This window comes from Stigmatopora argus, chromosome 14 (assembly GCF_051989625.1).
Source record: "Stigmatopora argus isolate UIUO_Sarg chromosome 14, RoL_Sarg_1.0, whole genome shotgun sequence".
In the NCBI taxonomy this organism is placed as follows: domain Eukaryota; kingdom Metazoa; phylum Chordata; class Actinopteri; order Syngnathiformes; family Syngnathidae; genus Stigmatopora; species Stigmatopora argus.
In genome coordinates this window covers 7,972,513-7,991,873 of record NC_135400.1, presented here as the reverse complement: position 1 = coordinate 7,991,873, position 19,361 = coordinate 7,972,513, and the positions used below count along the sequence as shown (strand labels likewise).

General features: G+C 40.8%; 1 protein-coding gene across 1 annotated transcript; it reads left to right on the top strand.

Moving 5' to 3' along the window:
• The first annotated feature begins 3,222 nt into the window (after positions 1 to 3,222).
• Positions 3,223 to 19,312, top strand: LOC144088253 (envoplakin-like). Its single transcript, XM_077618575.1, is given in 23 exon segments — positions 3,223 to 3,721; positions 6,999 to 7,098; positions 7,176 to 7,330; positions 8,395 to 8,518; positions 8,603 to 8,731; positions 9,149 to 9,190; positions 9,270 to 9,431; positions 9,752 to 9,859; positions 9,941 to 10,036; positions 10,094 to 10,204; positions 11,013 to 11,159; positions 11,715 to 11,869; positions 11,978 to 12,075; positions 12,138 to 12,310; positions 13,382 to 13,554; positions 13,646 to 13,784; positions 13,873 to 14,066; positions 14,346 to 14,496; positions 14,568 to 14,651; positions 14,721 to 14,855; positions 14,941 to 15,033; positions 15,185 to 18,605; positions 19,302 to 19,312. Coding segments are annotated over 23 exon segments (6,042 nt in total). The 5' UTR covers positions 3,223 to 3,680.
• Positions 19,313 to 19,361: the final 49 nt, after the last annotated feature.

Below are 19,361 nucleotides of genomic sequence, written 5' to 3'. Positions count from 1 at the left end.
GAAGAACACCCGTTGAAACTACTGGACATCTTTAGTTTTTCGAGTGAGAAAGGTCTGTTTTGCAAAACATGCAGCGAAGCTAAAGTTGTGAGCGAATCTCCCGATGGAGAAAAAATAGCACTCAATGGAATCCTGACTACTTCAAGCGACATTCAGCAGAAAAGTCGTTCTAACGAAAATAAGTGCGAAGGGCAGACGTGGACAAAAGGTAAAATTTAAGTCAGAGTTGTGCAAATTCTAGCGACATTAAGATGTTTTATGCATGTACGTATATTTATCATTAAATGTTATTATGGCTAGATCATTTATGGGTAGAAAATTGCACCTGCTGATGGCAGGTGTGTGTAATGGTGTGTTGCCATAGCGATCACTTTTGTTGTTACTCTCAGTATGCTCAGGGAAATTGTCTGTATACCCAGACATGAAAAATTAGAGGGACCATTGGCCACACTTGTACAACAAATATGAATTTGTAGCTATATATAACCCAAACTCCCAAGTCAATTGGTTAATTTTTGTTTTTAACAATAGTTGTGAAATGTTAAGCAGTGTGCACAAGGCACTTGAGAAAAGATCCATTGATGCATGCCCACCTATGTTTTGAGGGAAAATGTTCAATTGAAAGAAAACATTTTACCTTTAAAAGCCTTTTAATAAACTCTTAAAAACATGGTCTTGCTAATAATTTTCACAAAAAAATACAATGCAATTCAGTGCAATAGCAGAGAGAGAGGTTTGTTTGCATATTGACCATAAGATGTTGCCATCGCGCTTTCAAACATCAGCAAATGGGATTAAAATAGTGTGTGTATTCATTTTGTACTATATTCTATAGCATTATTTTAGCTGGGAATGCAGAAAAAGTCTATAGGTCCAGATTTTACTGAACTCAAGAACTTTACCACACGGGAGAGCAATCCGTAGGACATACATAATGATATACGTATTTGATACTTTTGCGAGCTATTGACAAATCGGTCCTCAAATGGCTTGAGGTCAGCCAAGTTTGACAGTGGGTGTGCACTTCCTTTTATTCTGTTCCTCCCTCTATGAGGAAGGTATGAAGGTGTTGGTTTTAGAGAGCTTGTTGCATGGGTGTGCTTGAGCCACACCTACAGTAAGCATGAGCCAGAGCGGCGTGCTCGACCCCTTTCCAACGAGGTATGAAGTATGCCACGGCGGCATTGATACATTTTCCGTTCATTTTCTTTACCGCTTGTCAGCACAAGGGACGTGGGGGGTGCTGGAGCCTATCCAAGCTGACCAGCCAATCGCAAGGCACGAGGAAAACAATCCTTCACGCTCAGACTCATACCTAGGTGCAATTTAGAGTTGTCAACTAGCCTGCCATGCATGTTTTTGGAATGTGGAAGGAAACCGGAGTACCCGGACAAAACCCACGCAAGCCAACTACACACAGGAGGACCGAGCTGGGATCGAACGATCGAGCCCAAAACTGTGAAGGCGACACGCAAACCACCTGGCCCACATAGTAATAATAATCTATATTGTTGATACAAGGGGGAGCACCCTACTAATGGTACACAGTTGGAAGATAAAATACAGTGTATATTCCACATAGCCTGAAATCATTAATAAATAAAAAAATTATTGTTCAATTAAATAAAAACAAAAATATACACTGATTACGGGCCCAAATAAGACTTTTTTTTTTAAAATCTCATAGTATTTAACTCATTGCCTGTTATTGACACCGATAGACGTCCAATTCATTTAAACTGGGACAACTGGCTATGAATGTGCAAGTTTCAATAACTACTAGGATTGTTTATTCACCCCTCTGAACAATGATGCAGTGAAATTCCACAGCAGAATTTGTGGGTAAAAACCACAAATATGGAATAAATACCTAAAGGTCTATAAAAGTGGATGAATTATTTCCTCTCTAATGCTCGTCACTAGGAATAAAACACTAAACTTACTCAATAGTATGGAAATAGTATGGAACTTATGACACTGCATGTCATAATTGCTGATAGTAATCTGTGTATTCAGCTGCCAAGTTACTCGTTGGACGGCATTCCACGGCATTTGTGTGCGTGCCTGGAACTTGCAAGCCAACTTCTTTTGAAATCTTTCATCATCTTGACGTGAACTCTTCAGGAGCGTATTTATAGTCATTTGAGGGCGCCTCTGTCTAAAGATATTTCACATTTTATGATGTCGGTAGGGAAATATTATCAATATATATCATAATATGCGACATATTTCCAGAGCTGAATAAAGTCGTTAAAATTCTGTGCCAATATCATCAATATATATCATAATATGCAACATATTTCCAGAGCTAAATAAAGTCGTTAAAATTCTGTCATAATCGTGACATGATGATTGTCATGAATATAAATGAATGCGTATGACACATCATTAAGTGTCATTTCGTAAATGATGTCACTTTTTTAATAGAAAGTTAAAATCCTATCAAATCTCTCATTTAAAACTATTTTTTTCTGGTCATTTCATTAAGTTATTATTTTATTTGTCCATAAAAAACATACAAAATAATGATTTACCATAAAACAAATATTATTATGCAGTATTGAGAAATGGCGTTCGGATTTAGGCCATACTTTTTGTACCAAACTTTATATTGTGGCCAACATGACTCAAAATGTGTTCATGTGGACACCAGGTGTTTCATTCATTCATTTTCTGAACCGCTTTCTCCTCACAAGGGTCGCATGGGGTGCTGGAGCCTATCCTAGCGGACATCGGGCAAGAGGCGGGGAACAATACCCTGAATTGGTGGCCAATCACAAGGAGACGGACAACAATTCAAGCTCACACTTATACCTAGGGGCAATTTAGAGTGTCCAACCAGGCTACCAGGCATGTCTTTGGACCCGGAGAAAACCCACGCACAACATGCAAAAACTCCACACAGGTTCAAACCCAGGACCCCAGAACGGTGAGGCCGATGCTCTAACCAACCACTCATCCGCCGGGGCGCGCAGACACCACCAGGTCTTCATGAGGCTAATTTGTTTTCATTCATTCAATCATTTTCTGTACCGCTTATGCTCACAAAGATTACGGGGGTGCTGGAGCTTATCCCAGCGTACTACAACCTGAATCGGTGGCCTACCAATTACAGGCCACAATGAGAAGGACAATCGTTTTCGCTCACACTCATACCTTGGGTCAATTTAGAGCGATCAAGAAGCCTACTTCACATGTTTTTGGGATGTGGGAGGAAACCAAAGTACCCGTAGAAAACCCACACAAGCCCAGGGAGAAGGCTAATTTCTTTTAAATGAAAAAAGTCACTCACCCTAAAAAGGGTTAACAGTTTTTCTGTGTTTTTTAGGGGTTACCCTGTCACCCAAGGAAGTTTCCCATATTCGTGCCATGCTCCACAACTTTTAAATAGTTGAGAGTAAGTAACCTACAAGAAGTATGGTTAAAAAAAAGAATCCCCAAAGTGGGAATTACTGTATGTGACAGGTACAGGAGCTTGGAACAGGTCTGCCCGGTCTGCCCCTTGCTGCTGACAACGTTTATTGGTGAAAAACCTGCCGGCCTGGGCGGAGCCAAGAGACGCACCTTAACTGAGGGAAGACGCCGTCAGAGACCCGGACGGAGCGAGAGGAAAAAAGCAGGAGCACGGCGAAAAACACTGGCTCTCCAGTTACAAAAGTGGGCCTGAACAGCTTGCCGTCATGTCCAAGAATCAGGAAAGCGGCCCCGTGAAGTTCAGCAGGTGAGTTGCGGTGTGGGAATGTACCTGTGAGTGTGTCAGCTTTCTCACAGGTCTAACCTGTCATGTATTCTGCTGCGTGCATTTGCTGTTCCGTGGTAATACAACGTCCAGCGTTGGAATGAATCGTCAGTTGTTGGGCCTCATGAATGAATGATCTCACATGTTTGTTATAAGTGTGTGTCATCAATCATGTCAACAAACCAGTTTGGATAAAATAATGGTGCGTAACATCATTGTTTTTTGTATAACAGGGGTTGGTACATTTTGATATCGTGTTTTTAAACAGATGGATTAGTTGAGAGTAAAACAACAACAACAGAAAGGATTACTACATTTGCTTGTAAAAGATGTGAAATACATCACTAGATTATTTATTAACAATTACGCAGGTTTTCAAGACATTGGTTGTCATTGATGGGACCAGATGTCCAATCTTTTTGAAGTGGGAGGGGTGGCAGCAAAAGAAGAAATATTCAATCGGTGCCACTCTCGCAATTCAAATGGTTGAAATAATAAACTATAATAGCACACCATAAAATGTAGATCAAATAAACATTCTTTCATGAAAAATATGATCTAAAAACTATAGTTTTCAACAATGAGTTAATCACTAGTTGTTCAGTTAAATAAATATATATATATTTTTTTAAGTTGTTGTTTACTATTAATTTTTAACCCAAAAGAAAAACAAATACCTAATGAACAAATTCTGCATATGTTCTGTATAAGTTGCACCGGACAAATGCAAAGAGGATAAATAAACATTTCTAAGTCGCACTGCAGTAAAAGTCATGTTCAGTAGAAACCAAAAAGAAATATTATGTAATATATTATATAACAATATATATTATAATATATTAAGTCTTTTTTTAGTCAACTAGAGAACAACAGACTAAATAGCCATCTGTCAATATCACAGTTTTATTACAGTTTTTCGGGTAATTATACCTTAAAGACGCCACACGTAAAAAAAAAAAAAACATATTTTAAGGCCAGGTACAGGTGAATTAACAAAAATATGACAGACAAGTGTATAGCATCCACATTTGGTTCGCAGTTCTGAGGACGCAAGTTCAAACCCATGTTTTTGGAATTTACTTACTGGTTTTTTTCCTGTTAGGTTGCACATACCTAGCGCATGCATGTTACAATCATTAAAAGCTTTAAAATAGTTTTGGCCCCAAATCTTATGGTAGAGATGTCAGGTGAATTTTGTCCAAAGTGAGGATAAACCAAATCATGTATGCAGCTACTCTGCCCATCCCTGGTAAACTGTAAAATCAAGAACTGAGTAAATAACGAATGTTTACTTCAACATGAATCATGAAGCTGCATTAAAATCCTATTTTAGACCAAGTGCTTGGGTTTGGAGGCTTTGTAGTACGTGCTAAGTATGATAGAACGTGCACAACATGCGGTTTTCTTGTGCCGGAACACATTGTTTATGTCCACTTTCTCAACATGTCCTGTCACTCAGCTCTGAGGTGCTTGAGTAAAACAGGTGTGGCATGCAACTCGTAAAATTGTGACAAAAGGGGACAGGGGAGTGTCGGGGTCTCCAATGTTGGATGATTAACCGTCCATTCATTTTGCTAGGGCTGTAGTTGTCATGTTAAAAAGACCAATGAAAAGTTGCACACATGTTGGACTTTTGCATCTCAGATAAGAGTTGAGGAGCAATAAAAAGGGAACACACCAGCTATTATGACTCAGTAATAGTGATCCTTCATTGTTGACATTCTTCTTGAAGTTTAAAAATAATTATCAATCGCTTGAAAGTGGATTAAGGAGGTTTATTTCTCAAATGCTTAATTTGTTCTGTAATCAAATTGTTTACTCAATATATTTGTAACATTTTGTTTTTCAATTTGGAATTTTTAAGAATGAAAGTCATGTTTTTTTTCCTCCATCCATTCATAATAATTTGCATACTATTCGAAATAGCATGTGCAGTCTTTGAGAATGACAAATCTACATTTATAGTAACAAAAACAGAAATAAACCAGTCCACTATGCATGGTGAAAGATTGATTAGCATGTCCAACTCACAGTCCTGATATCGAGGGTTCAATCCCCGGTGGGTTATGACCTTCCTATGTGGAGTTTGCATGTTCTCCCCTTGCCCATATGGGTTTTCTCCGGGTACTCCGATTTAATCCCACATCCCAAAAACATGTAGGCTGGTTGAACAATCTAAATTCTTCCAAGGTATGAGTGTGAGGACGTATGGTTATTCATCTCAGTGCGCCTTGTGATTGGTTGGTGACCAATTCACGGTGTCACCTGCCTTGTACCCGAAGTCAGCTAGGCTCCAGCACCCCCGCAACCCTCCACAATAATATATGTATACTACTATGCTACCTAATTACTCAGTTGACTCATGCCTCAGACCGACTCTTGGTCTTAACAGATTACTGCACATGAATGTTGCCATTCATGTACATTTCTGAACTGACAGCATTCTGGCAGCCGATGTGAGCGAAGGCTCACTCCCCTCCACCCCCCATTCGGATGCGGGTGTGTCACGACACATAGTTGCTTTTTATGTCGCAGAGGTGAAGAAGGAAGGATAAAGCAAATATGCCAAGAGTACCAACAGGTCACCACCTTGGCGTCGACATGCTGATAAGGAATTGTGGTGTCTTGCGATCATTGGCCAGATCTCATTGGAGATGGATTTCATGAAGTGATGCAAGAGCATCGACGCTGTTTTAACTCATTTAGGTGTCCGATCACTTTCATCCGTCTGCTGTGAATTTAAATGAGTTTATTACTACTAAACTACTATCGTCATCAACGACTGCATACATTCCTAAAAAAAAAATTGGAATTTTAATCAAACTGCTCTTTCTTTCTTGAGGGCCTCAAAATATGAAACCGAACGGACGGGTTGAACCTGATGCTGTCATATACGGCTATAATTTATACCTTCAAGCACAAATATATTTCGCACTAATTGCCAACAAGTCAATTTAAAGAGCATTCCTTCAAATACACGGAAGCGCATCACAACTATGCTCTCTTTTTTGGCGTTTTCATTCATTGTTTGCTATTGACGAAAGGAGGCCAACATTCATTCATGCCAGCCTCACACTTCAAAAGGATTGGACGTCCACTAGTGACAAACTCACTTCACAGCAGGATGATTCAAAGTCTATCATAGTCAATGGCACAGAACAAAATGCTTTTCTTTTTTTGTTAAGTCGTATTATACTTTTTAATCATTACTATCATTTTTAAAACAAAATGCTTTCTCCATATGTTGTCTTCTCCGCAGGAGCCAGGCCAACGACCTGACCCTGCTGATTGCTCGCATGCAGAAGAATGCGGATGTAGTGGAGAAGGACATCCTAAGCGCAGAAAATCTGCTGGCTGTGGTAAGAAAGACTCAGTTTGCCCTCCACATCCAAGAATAAAAAGAAACCTCAAGGCATTAAAGTCAGTTGGTGTGCAGGACGCCCAGCGCGAGGGCAGGAACCAAAAACTGATCCACCAGAAAGAGAATTCAGACAAGCTGGCGGAAGCCGAGGGCTTGCTGAAGGACCTCTTCATGGACGTGGACAAGGCCAAGCGTCTGAAGCACCCACAGGCCAACGAAATAGATCGAGAGTGAGTTAAGCCTAGAGTTCTTTGGAACTGGTGAACACGCATGCTTGGTGGACACACCTCGTGCACGCTCACGTCGAGATAAATCATCACTTCCACATTCCGTACACCACAACGCCCATTTCCATTCTCCTTCTCTCCAAGTCCAAAGGGCAAATGATTTAATCGTTATTTAATGATGCATTATTGCCCAGAATACAAAAAGGTTGTGCCTAATTCAGTTTAGATAGAAAGTTACTTGTGCTTCATTACTCAATTGGTTAGATTAAGAATGAAAATTAATGTGTCCTAAATCTTCTATAAGGGACCTAAATTTGGAAATTTGAGAGTTGCGTCAAGACTGGACTCGAGGCAGGACCTACTTTGCAGATAAAAAATGTTTCTTTACTTTGGAAACATTTATTCGTTTATATGCAGAAGGTCAAAGGGATGCAGGGGGAACCAATAGGTAATCAGGCCCGATCAGAGTCTGCCATTCCCCCTACTTCAAATGGATCGGACATATACTAGGGATAAAATCATTTAAATTCAAAGCAGATGGATAAAAAGAGCCATACGACTGGAATTCTATCACTGTCAATGGCTTTGGGAGAGTTAAGCGCCACATACACTTTCTCTAAATCAGTTCTTAAACATTTGACATCAAGTTGTACTTCAAAAAGTACATGGCTCTCCATGTGACAACCTCATGGTCACCAATAAAATACAATATTACCAGTTTTAGCCACGGTCTGAATACTAACGATTGGATTTAGGGGAAATAAATTAGTAATGTACTCAAAAATTGATCAAAATGGTATTAACCTTAAAAGCTGTTCCTTTATGATTCTTCTAAAACATTCAATGTGATTCCTTTGTAGTTTCAGTTGAATACAACAAAACTTTACTAAAAAAATCGCTTCTTATCGAATTTCACACCAACGAGACCAATTAAACTTTCAGTTCTGTGGCCGTTTTTTAAATTTCATATTGAATATTAAATTGAATTGAATGCCTTTGTTGTCAAGTATAATGAGTCATTCTTTGAATCTCGATTGAAAATGACTAAAACAGATTGTGATTCTCAGTGTAAGGAATCTTCACGACCGCTGGGTGAAGGACTGCGCGACCTATAGAGAGCTGTACGACCAGGTGCAAGACTTGGTTCCCGTGTCGAGGATCGATTGGGGTCCCGCGTTGGAGGAAAAACAGGTCTGTCGACAAACTCCAAATCCAAAACCAACCCATGACTTTGTGGACAAAATTTACAATTCCCAATGCAATGCGATCTTCCAGAGGCGTTTAGACACTGACGGATACGGTCAGAGTCTTTCTGATGTTGAGAAACAAATAGCGGCTCACAACATTCTGCATAAAGAAATCGAGGCCTACATTGACCAGTTGAAGCCCAGCACATCTTCACAGGTGAGCATATGACCATATTCAAATATTTCTCAGTGAAGAATCTGAGGAATCGCTTACTCCTGTTGACCTGTTTTCGAGTTTGCAACATTAGACTGACCTGCCAGTGTAAACAGACTAGCGTATGTATTTTTGCCCAAATAAAAAGCTAGTATTTAATTGTCTACTAATACTTGTGACTAGTGGTTTTTACTTTTAAAATCGCATAATTGTGATGTAATATCGTTAGTGGCAAATTAGGCTCTCCCAGTCAAAATGTATTGGGCATCTAGCACTGAATCAGAAGCATTCGCAGCTAAATGAAATAGACGTCTATCTTTGTCACTGTGTTAAAGCACATGAAAAAATTGAGGCCCTTTTTTTCATTACAAAAGGTTATATCTAAAGATTTTATTGAAAAATTGACTTCTTTTCCAACAGGGCCAATATGCAATGCTTAAAGACAAATACGATCAACTGTTGGTGAGTGGTGTCATTCATTTGCAATCTTTGTGTCGGAGGTCTTTTTTCCCGGGTTATGTTTTATCCCGCATCTTTGCAGGAGAGCTCCATAAAGAGGCGCAACCACCTGGCCTCTCTCTACGAATACATGCAAAGCTGCAGGAAAGAGCTCGACTACCTGTCCCAGCAGCAGGACAGGATTTTGCAAAGAGACTGGAGCGACCGCATGACTGACCCCCGAAGCGTCCGCATGGAGTATGAGGTCAGCCCAGACACCCTGATATGAAATTGAGACGTGAAAATGGGAAGGGGGGAATGCAGTTGGGCTTCTCTTCATATTTAGTGCTGACGATACAAACTCAGAAGCTCAAAAACAACGAGATAAACCTGTTAATCACCATTCCACAGTGTTGTCTGATGATATATACCAAGTTATTTAAATTTGAGTGAGCCCCTGTTCAATTTGTCTTTTTAGCTTTTCAGTTTGCCAAACACGTCAAACCAGTGACTTAATAAACTCCTGTCTATGAGCACGGCACAACGAGTTTGGTCTTTTCATATTTCTTTATTGTTTGAGTGCAGAAATTCAAAAGCAATGGTCTGCTCTCCCATGAGAGTGAAGTCAACCAGCTCCTGGAAGAAGGAGACCGTTTGGCAGATAAAAGACATCCTGGCAACTCAGCAATAATGGTCTGTTACATTAAAGAAACTCCTCCACATGGTGCAATAATCTAGATTTTTTTTTACACAAACAACTGTGAATGTGGACAGGCACATAAAGACACAGTGCAGCGTGGATGGCAGTCCTTCCTCAACCTGTGTCTTGCGCAGGAAGTCCACCTGGACAACGTTGAAGAGTACAGGAAGGTAAGGAATGTGGGTGTTGCATGTTTGTGACTTCTTATCAATGAAATCTTTTTACAGTTCCAGCTGGACGCAGAGACCTTGGCCGAGTCCCTGGACAGACTCACTCACAATTTGGACCCCAATTTATTTACTGGCAAGAGCAAATCAGAGGCATTATTGGAACTTCAGGTACTGTAGGCTTCTATTGCTACTAATGCATTTAATAAGTGGCCATAAGAAAACGAGTTTGGTTTCATGGTTTGGCCTTGAACTCATTCATTCCCATTGACAGTGATAAATGTGAAATCCATTTCACTTGGAATGGCTGGCTTTGAGGGACCCTGTTTTCTGCTCTGAATTGCGAAAGTTTATCACTAGTTATTTCTCCCAACAATTAGTTTATCACGAGTAGATTACCAATCCATTCAATGATCAATAATCAAAGTTAGACAGTGTGTTAAGCATCGGCTGACCGAGTCATGAAATCAATTACTTTACGATATATATATATATATATATATATATATATATATATATATATATATATATATATATATATATATATATATATATATATATATATATATTTTTTTTTTTAATTGTGGTATCAGTACAGTATGGACATTGCTCAATACCAAACAGCCGGAATTGCTATCGGGAGCCAAAAAATGGTTTCGGCGAGACACTAATGATAATGCAGCGTTGTTAGTGGTAATTATTCAAATTCAAGATTGTCAGTGTACTGTCTTAAAGGTTATTGGAAAGCAGGCTGGAACACTAATATAAAGTTCCTTCATGAAAAGTCCAATGAGTTGGCAGAGATCTGTTTTTCAGTAAACAGGTTTACCCTGGATTTCCCCTTTTAGTCAAGCCCAAAGCAGACAGCTTTATTTTTGTGCAGGCGCCAGATTTACAATGAGTGTCACCAAACAAGCTTGAGTTATGCGAGGATTTTTCAAGTGTTGTCTGTAAGTGATGTGTAAATTCTTCCTTGAAGGGAGATGAGCCGGCGGTGAAAAGGAACGAGCAGCGCCTGGCGGCCCTCAGAGAGCTCAGCCGGAACGTAGCGCCTCTCAAGCTACGTCGGAGCAATCCCACCAAACCCACTAAAGTCGTAGCTCTGTGCGACTGGGATGATGAAAATGTGAGAAAACGTTTACCGTGACGACAAAATAAGGAAACGCTGATCACTTTTCAAACTTTACACACCAATCCCATTGGAGGCAAAAACGTCCCGTTAAATCCTCTACATTAGGGGTGTCAAATGTGCGGCTTGTGGGCTAGAAGTGGCTCACTAGGGGGACCAATCCGGTCCGCTGGGTTGTTCTGCCTGACGGGCATGTTTGAGAGATGTGCATGCACTACTGCACATTGCTCAATATCCTATATGCAATCACATTCATTCATTTACCCTCTGCCATCAAACCAACGCCGTCAATGGCAGCCAATGAGTTAATAAAATGCTTCAAATGTGATGTAAAGTTAACTCGTTGCCTGCCATTGACAATGATAGATGTCCAATCCAATTAAACTGGTTGTGGATGCTCATCTTTCACTGCCATTGATGGCGCTAGACGTCAATGGTTGTAAGTAAGTTAACTTTTTGCGCCACAAATAAACTGGTCCGATCCACATACGATCTAGTTGGCATTAATGTGGGAACTAAACGGAGTGTGACATCCCTGCTCTTCTTCTTTAGGGAGCTGTAAGACGTGGAGATGAGCTCACGCTAAAGTCAATCTATGATAAGGAAAAGTGGGACTTGGAAGATAGCAGCAAGAGAAGTAAAAGGCTGCCAGGAGCATGTTTCATGGTGCCACCGGCTGACCCCGAGGCTCTGGAGAAAGTAAACAGGTACCCGTTGACAAACATCAACATTCAGGTTTTTTCATTCTGCTTTTGATTGCCATGAGATGATCATTCATAGATGGATTAACAGGGAAAATATCTTTTTACGTGCAGTTTTGAGAAAAATCTGTTAAACCTGAAGGATCAGAGATCAGCCATAATGAAATCACTGAAGAGCCCCGCCGTGGAGGTGGATCGCCCTCGGCGTGCAGGTGAGAAAAAAAATCCATAATCTCGTATTAGTATTAACGGTTTGCTTGTTATGACTTCCTAGCTTCTGTACGAAGTGTGCAAGAGGACCCAAAAGCCTCACTGCTGGGCAGACAAATAGATGAGCTTCACAACAATCTGGATCTTTGCAAAACGGACATCCAGAAAAGACTGAGAGCTCCTCTAGATAACCGCAACCCAGCACAAGACCTGGAAAACAGACTGCAGGATCTTAAGGTTCTTGTTCACCATTTTCTATTCTCAACCTTATGGTTTATGCAAACATTTTCGAGATGTTTCTGTCTAAGACAAGGACACACTGCTAAGCTAAACCCAGTTAAGGTGGGTAATCACCAAACTGTGTGAGTCAAATAAAATCAGAAGATGATTTGGAAATCAGTTTCAACCAATTTTTCAACTGAATACTCTATAAAGTCACTGTATTTTGTCTTCAAACTGCAGTTATGCTCCTCCTAGTGACAACAGCACAACACACTCATTTATTATTTATTTTATTAATATAGATTTTTATTATTATGCTGCCCCGTTGGTTAACTTGTCGCTTTCAAAGTCGTGGGGTTGGGGGTTCGATCCCAGCCAGGTCCTCTCTGTGTGGCGTTTGCATGTTTATCACTATCTCCATTATCACACTTTCTTTTTTTTTATTGTTATCCGAGTTATGTTTCAGGTCAACAAAAATGGTTGCATAGATGCAAACATTTGACTTGTATTATTTTGGGGCATTGATACAAATTTAGACCCTTTTTTGTGCAATGCAAAATTTTTGCTGAGCAAAAAGGAGGTGTATAGTTAACAATTTCCCCCCAAAAGCCCAAAGGTAACAATATGTAGCAAAAAATACTTGTTATTTCATGTTTAGACAACTGGAGACATCTGAGACCAACAATAGGGGCAATGGGGCAATCTGCCAATTATGTCAAGCTAATGTTGACAGCGATTCATAAAAATGTACACAACTATTCAAAGGACTGTAAAATTAGAGTTGTCTTTGAAAGGAATTTTTAGTTTAAGAGTTGAGATGAATTTGAAGACTGGCATTTTACAATGCAAATGTTATGATCTAAAAAGTCTGTTGTAATGTGAAAGAGAGGGTGCATGTGTGTACTACCTAATGTAGCTACACTGGAGTACGATGGCACTCCAGGTAGATAAAAATGAATGGCTCGGTTGAGGATCGCTTGTGCTAGAATATATCCCAGCTAACTATGGATGGGGTAGACCATGAAGTGTTTGCCACCCAATCTCAGGACACTAATATTAACACGCTGTAATATTATTACATTTTAGAACTTGTCACTGACGGCAAGGAAGCTTGAGTCAGAGAAAGCTGCCATCCAAAGGGATATGGACACCATTTTGGCCAAGCAACCAGTTGGAGCCAATGGCGTAATCCTCAAACTCAGTGCTGCCAACACCAAAATGAATGACATCTACAACCTTATTGAACTTTATGAGAAAAAGTATGAGGAGCAACATGAAGCTATTGAACTTCATTTTCTCCTTTTCATATCTTTTTGGTCATAGTTTGTTCCTCTGACGTTTTTCACTCAGAGCTTCGGCCTCAATGTTCTTGGAGAGGCAGATGCAGAAGGTAGACGGCCTGGTCTCTGGCTTCGAACAGAAGCTTGCAAAAGACGGTGTCATTCCCAACCAAGCAAATGCCCTGATGAGTCGCAACCGTCATCTGCAGGTGTGGAAAACTTCAAAATTCATCACTTTTCATTTTTGGCTAACACTTTATTTACAATTGGGTGCTGTATATTCACGTCACTAAACAGGGCATGCGTCAAGAAGTTTCCTTAAAGAAGGATGAGTTGAACACATTAGGCAAAGACTTGGACCTGACTGAGCAAGCATGCAGCACACTGCAACAGAATTTCAATGTATATTGCCCTGACATTCGCCGCCAGGAGAGTGAAGTAAAACACCTGAAAAACCGCTTCACCAATGTCAGCAATCAGTTACAGGACAGGTGAGCGCTACATATATGAACATAAGTTGATATTACAAAAACATATGTGAGGTATTGACATTTCGAGGTTAAGAATGGGTCTAATTTACTCAAAATGCAAATTGAATTACCGGTGCAAGCAAATGTGGAAGCTTTCTAACTGGACAAGCAGAAAATTCAACCTACAATGAATTGTTAGGTTCCACGCCAAAGTGCTGATATCATTTATATAGTATCCATGTTGTTTGGTAACTTAAACTACTGTCAATGATTTGAGTATTTTCTACTCATATACTGTAGGTCTACCCTCATCCAGGAAGCCAGTAATAAAAACCAAGACTTCCAGAATGCTGCTCAGTCACTGGATTTCTTTTTGGTCAATTTACCAAATTACAGAATCCAACCGACTGACAACACGGCTGAGATGACTGCCAAATACAACGCTCAGAAGGTGAGTTCAATTTTCCTCTTTCCAAATGATTATGAACTTACCTGCTTTTATACTTGTCCTCTCGTTATTAGAAAGTGATGGAGGACATAACCAGAAAGTCAGATGATGTGTACAGGATCAAAGGTCTTTCTCAGGAACTCCAAGGAACTTTAACTGTAAGTTGGTCTTCTTGGTGTTTGCAATTTGCACAATATGCGGGATACTTTTCAAAAATGTTATTTCAGGATTACGAGTTCAAAGCAAAGACATACCGCAGCATTTTGAATGAAGACGATGATGAAGATGATGACGACGCCAACGAAGAACCCCTTCTTAAAAATCGGCAAACCGCAACGATGGCTCAGGCGGTACAGAAGAAGGTATAACATAGCAAGCAGTAATCCCATCACAAATGAGACTTTGCCACGTTTCGTCTTCTCTAAACCTGGGATGTTTTTACAACAGGAAAAAGATTTACTGAACCTTTACGCTGAGGTGTCTGGGGAGAACGAACAGCTTCTCAACCAGATGGCCACCGCTAAGAACATCATTCTCAGGGTAAATCTCGAGACATTTGATTGACTCACGTTATTCATTTGCACGTTTTGGATAACTGATGACTTACCTGTTTTCTATCAGGCATTTCGCGATCTGACCTGCATTTAAGACTGCAATGTAATGACCTTTCTTTTATTTTGTGCGCGGCCAGAATGAAGAAAAAGCCAGCAGTGTTGTTGTCAATCACCAAATGCAACAACAAAGCCAGATGAAGGATTTTGAAGAGGCTGAGACAATGAAAAAACAACTGAACGAGGAAAAGTCCCGCCGCTTACATTCTGAAAATGACTTGGAAACATACAGACAGAGATACCTGGCCTTGAAGAGCAGGAGAGGAGTAGAGAGGTTTGAGGAGAAGGAGGTGGTGCAGTATTACCGTGACCCCAAATTGGAAGCAGATTTCAAGTCTCTGATAAACAGGATCCAAGATGAAGGACAAAAGAAATCAAGAACCCGTTCAGAAATAGATATTTTGCATGAGAAAATACTTATTGTAGAAAAGCAGCTCACTGGTGTCGAACCTAAACTGTTAACCAAAGTAGTTACAGAATATGAAAGAGACCCACAGTTGGAAAAAGAAATGGCAAGGATCCGCAGTGAGATACAGAAGCTACGATTGGAGCTACAAACGAAGGAGTCAGAAACCATCCTTGTGAAAAAAGAGTTTACTCTCCTGTCTCAACAGAAACAAAAAATAATAGAGAAAGTTGTAAAGAAGGAAGTGGTGAGGCTCAATAAGGATCCCGAAATGTTGAAATCTGTTTTCACATTCAAGAATGAAATTGCTGCGGAAGAAGCACACTGTCTATCACTCACTGAAAGCATTTTCAGCATTCGTAGTCAGATAAACATGCTGGAGAGGATTATTCCCACCATCGAACCAAAAATTGTTAGTAAAGTAGTGAAGAAAGTACAACAAGATCCGGAACTGGTGAGTGAGGCCAACAAACTACGCATGGCCCTGGAGGAAGAGAAAGACGAGAACGTAATTTTGTTGAAACACCTGACCACGCTACAGCTAAAGTACGGTGAAGTGGAGAACATGCGCCCTAAATTTGAGGTCAAAGAGGTGATCAATGAGATTTTCAGAGTGGATCCAGAGACCGAAAGGGAGCTGCAACGCCTGAATAAAGATCTGCTGGAATGTGGACGAAGACGCACCGTTTTAGAGAAAGAAACTGAGCTTTTGATGACCACGCTGACCACGATGCGTACTCAAAAGCCCAAAGTTGAGTACAAAGAAGTGACCCAAGAGGTTATCAAAGAAGAGAAAAGTCCAGAGGTCATTCGGGAGTTACAGCGGCTGGGCAACCAAGTTTCACGTCTTAGGGTCAACTATGACACCACTTTGGAACTGCTGTTGCATCTACGTAAAGAAAGAGATGAACTGAAAGCGGAAAAATCCAAAGTGGAGACCAAACTTGTCAATAAAGAGGTTATCAAATATGAGACCGACCCCCTGCTGGAAAAGGAGGTTAACAGACTGCGGAGGACTGTTAGAGAAGAGACTCAACAACGTCGCAATGTGGAGGAATGTCTCTTTGACCTTCAGAATCAATACATTATTCTTGAACGGCAGAAGCCGGAGGAGAAGACGGTGGTACAGGAAGTGCTGCGTCTTCAGAAGGACCCCAAACAGATTTTGGAACACGAGAGATTAAACATGGCTCTAGATGAAGAAGTCAAAGGCCGGCGAAAGCTTGAAATTGAGGTGAGACAGCTCAGAGCCCTGATTCAAGAAAAGGAGACCACTGTGGCTCAGATGGACGAACGCCAGAAGAAGATCCTCATTGAATCAGAGTTGCGACAAATCAAAGCTCAAATTCATGAATTTGAGACTTCTCCGAAAGCTGTTGCGGAAAAGATTATCATTGAAGAAATCCTGAAAGTGGAGAGGGATCCAAAGCTAGAGAAACTCATGGACGATATTCGCGTTGAAATGGAAAGAGAAGCAAACTTACTGAGTCGCCTACAGAGAGAAATCAGCAGCCTGAGAATGAAGCTGGAAATATTGGAAAAAGAAAAGAAAACAGAAAAGATTGTTTACAGAGAAGTTGTGCACGTGGAGAAAGACCCGGCAGTTGAGGCCGAGAGGGAGCATTTGAGAGATCTTGTTGCGCAGGAGAGGAATTTGAGACGTGACAAAGAAGACAACCTTCAGAGTGTTAGAGTTAAAATTACCCACTTGGAAACGTCCGTATCTGTTATCTCTCGAGAGGAGACGACTCTAGTCTTCACCAAAAATAACCTCCAGGTTGAGAAAGAGGACCTTCTGAAACAGCTTCGACTGCTGGAGATTGAAAGGCAGAACATCAGCATCCACTTCCAGCAACAGTCCAGGCTGATGAGCGAGAGAACTCAGATAGCTAAGCACAGGAGTCTTAAGGCATCCTCTGAAATCCAACACCTGGAGAAAGAGATCCTTTACGAAAAAGACAAACACCACCAAAAGGAGGTTCTCATCATGGAGTTGAGGGAAAACGTCAGGAAGGAGGATCAGGCCGAAAGTCATACCAGAGAGACAAACCTCACCACAAGAGTCACCATCTTAGATCCCGACACTGGTCAAAACCTGTCCCCCTTCGAAGCCTATCAGAAAGGGCTATTAGACCGAAACCAGTACATAAATCTGTCCGAATTGGAGTGCGATTGGGAAGAAATCACATCCACCGGTCCAGATGGGGATTCAACAATCCTGCAAGATCAGAAGAGTGGCAGGCAGTACGCTGTCAAAGACGCCCTGAGAGATGGCCGCCTTACCCAGTACGATGTAATGTTGTACAAAAATCGCAAAATGCCCATTTCTGAATTTGCTCTTCTCGTGGCGGGGGAAACTAGAAAACCGTTTGTACCCCCATTACCGAGTCCCAAATCCCCTTTCAAATCCATCCCAAGTTCTCCCTTTAACTCCACGCCACCTCCAATCTTGTCCCCCTCGACCCATCTCAACAGTTACAGTGACGGCGTTAACAACCTCTTTGCTTTAGCCGACGAGCAATTCCCCATCTCTGGTATTTATGACACCACAACAGAGAACCGCATGTCAGTGAGAAGCGCCTTGACCCGTAAGCTCATCGATGCCGACACAGCTCTGAAGCTGCTGGAAGCACAGGCGGCCTCCGGCGGGATTGTCGATCTCGCCAAGAAGGACAAACTGTCGGTCCACAAAGCAGCAGAACACGGCCTCATTGACAACGGTCACATGTATAAGCTTCTGAACGCCCAGAAAGCCTTCACCGGGATTGAAGACCCTTTAACCAAAGAGCGTCTCTCTGTGGGAACAGCGGCGCAAAAAGGGTACATACCCCACGAAAACGCCAGGTGGTATATTGAGGCGCAATATCTGACCGGAGGGTTGGTCGATCCTACCAAAGCAGGTCGACTCAGTCTCCAAGAAGCCAAAGCAAGCAATATAATCGATGACAAAATGGCCGAAGAGCTGCAGAATGAGGCCACATACCCCAAAATTCTGCTCGACCCCATCAGCAAGGAGAAAATTTCATATAAGGAGGCGATGGATAGGTGTAAGATTGACAAAAGCACAGGACTATTGCTCCTCCCTGCAGCCTAGAGTGATGAAACCGTCCGTTTCTACGTCATATTCCAACTTTCGCTTTTTTTCTGCTGACAACAGAATCTAAGTTGTGAGTTTAAGAGGAGTAAAATGTTTGAGAAAGCTACTGGTGCTACAGGGTTCATGGTATTACTAACACAAAGATGACCTTAACACACTGATATTGTTAACACGATTCTGGAGCTGGTTTAAATATGATTGTGGGGTTGACTGTAAAAAATACACACACTTTATAATGCTTTTTACAGAACTGTGTTTTTTAACATTATTAAAATATATGCATGTCCAGGGAGTCCTCGGGCACTCATTTGTAACCCAAGGACTTCCTGTATATTGCATGAATGTGAATCATACTGTATATGACCTATACTTAATAATAAATGCAATATTCATTATTTATGCTTTTTCTGTCAATTTCAGCACACTTTGATGGAACTGAGACAGACACATCATTTAAACTAAGGGTGAGAGACTATTGCACTTCCCAGTATGATTTCCGACACAAGCTCATCATAACAATTATCTCACAATATATCCATCATAAAACCAATCTATGAAATTTAATGATACAACTAACAATCTATTTTTAAATATAAAATAAAACAATGTTTTGCCATCACAGAGAGAATATTTCAGTGCAATCAATGTATATGAAAGTAAAAATATAAACACATTATATTTTTCTCTTATTTAGGTCACCGGTAGTATGTGACATCATGCTAAATTGTATACACTAGTTTACTAAATGTATTGT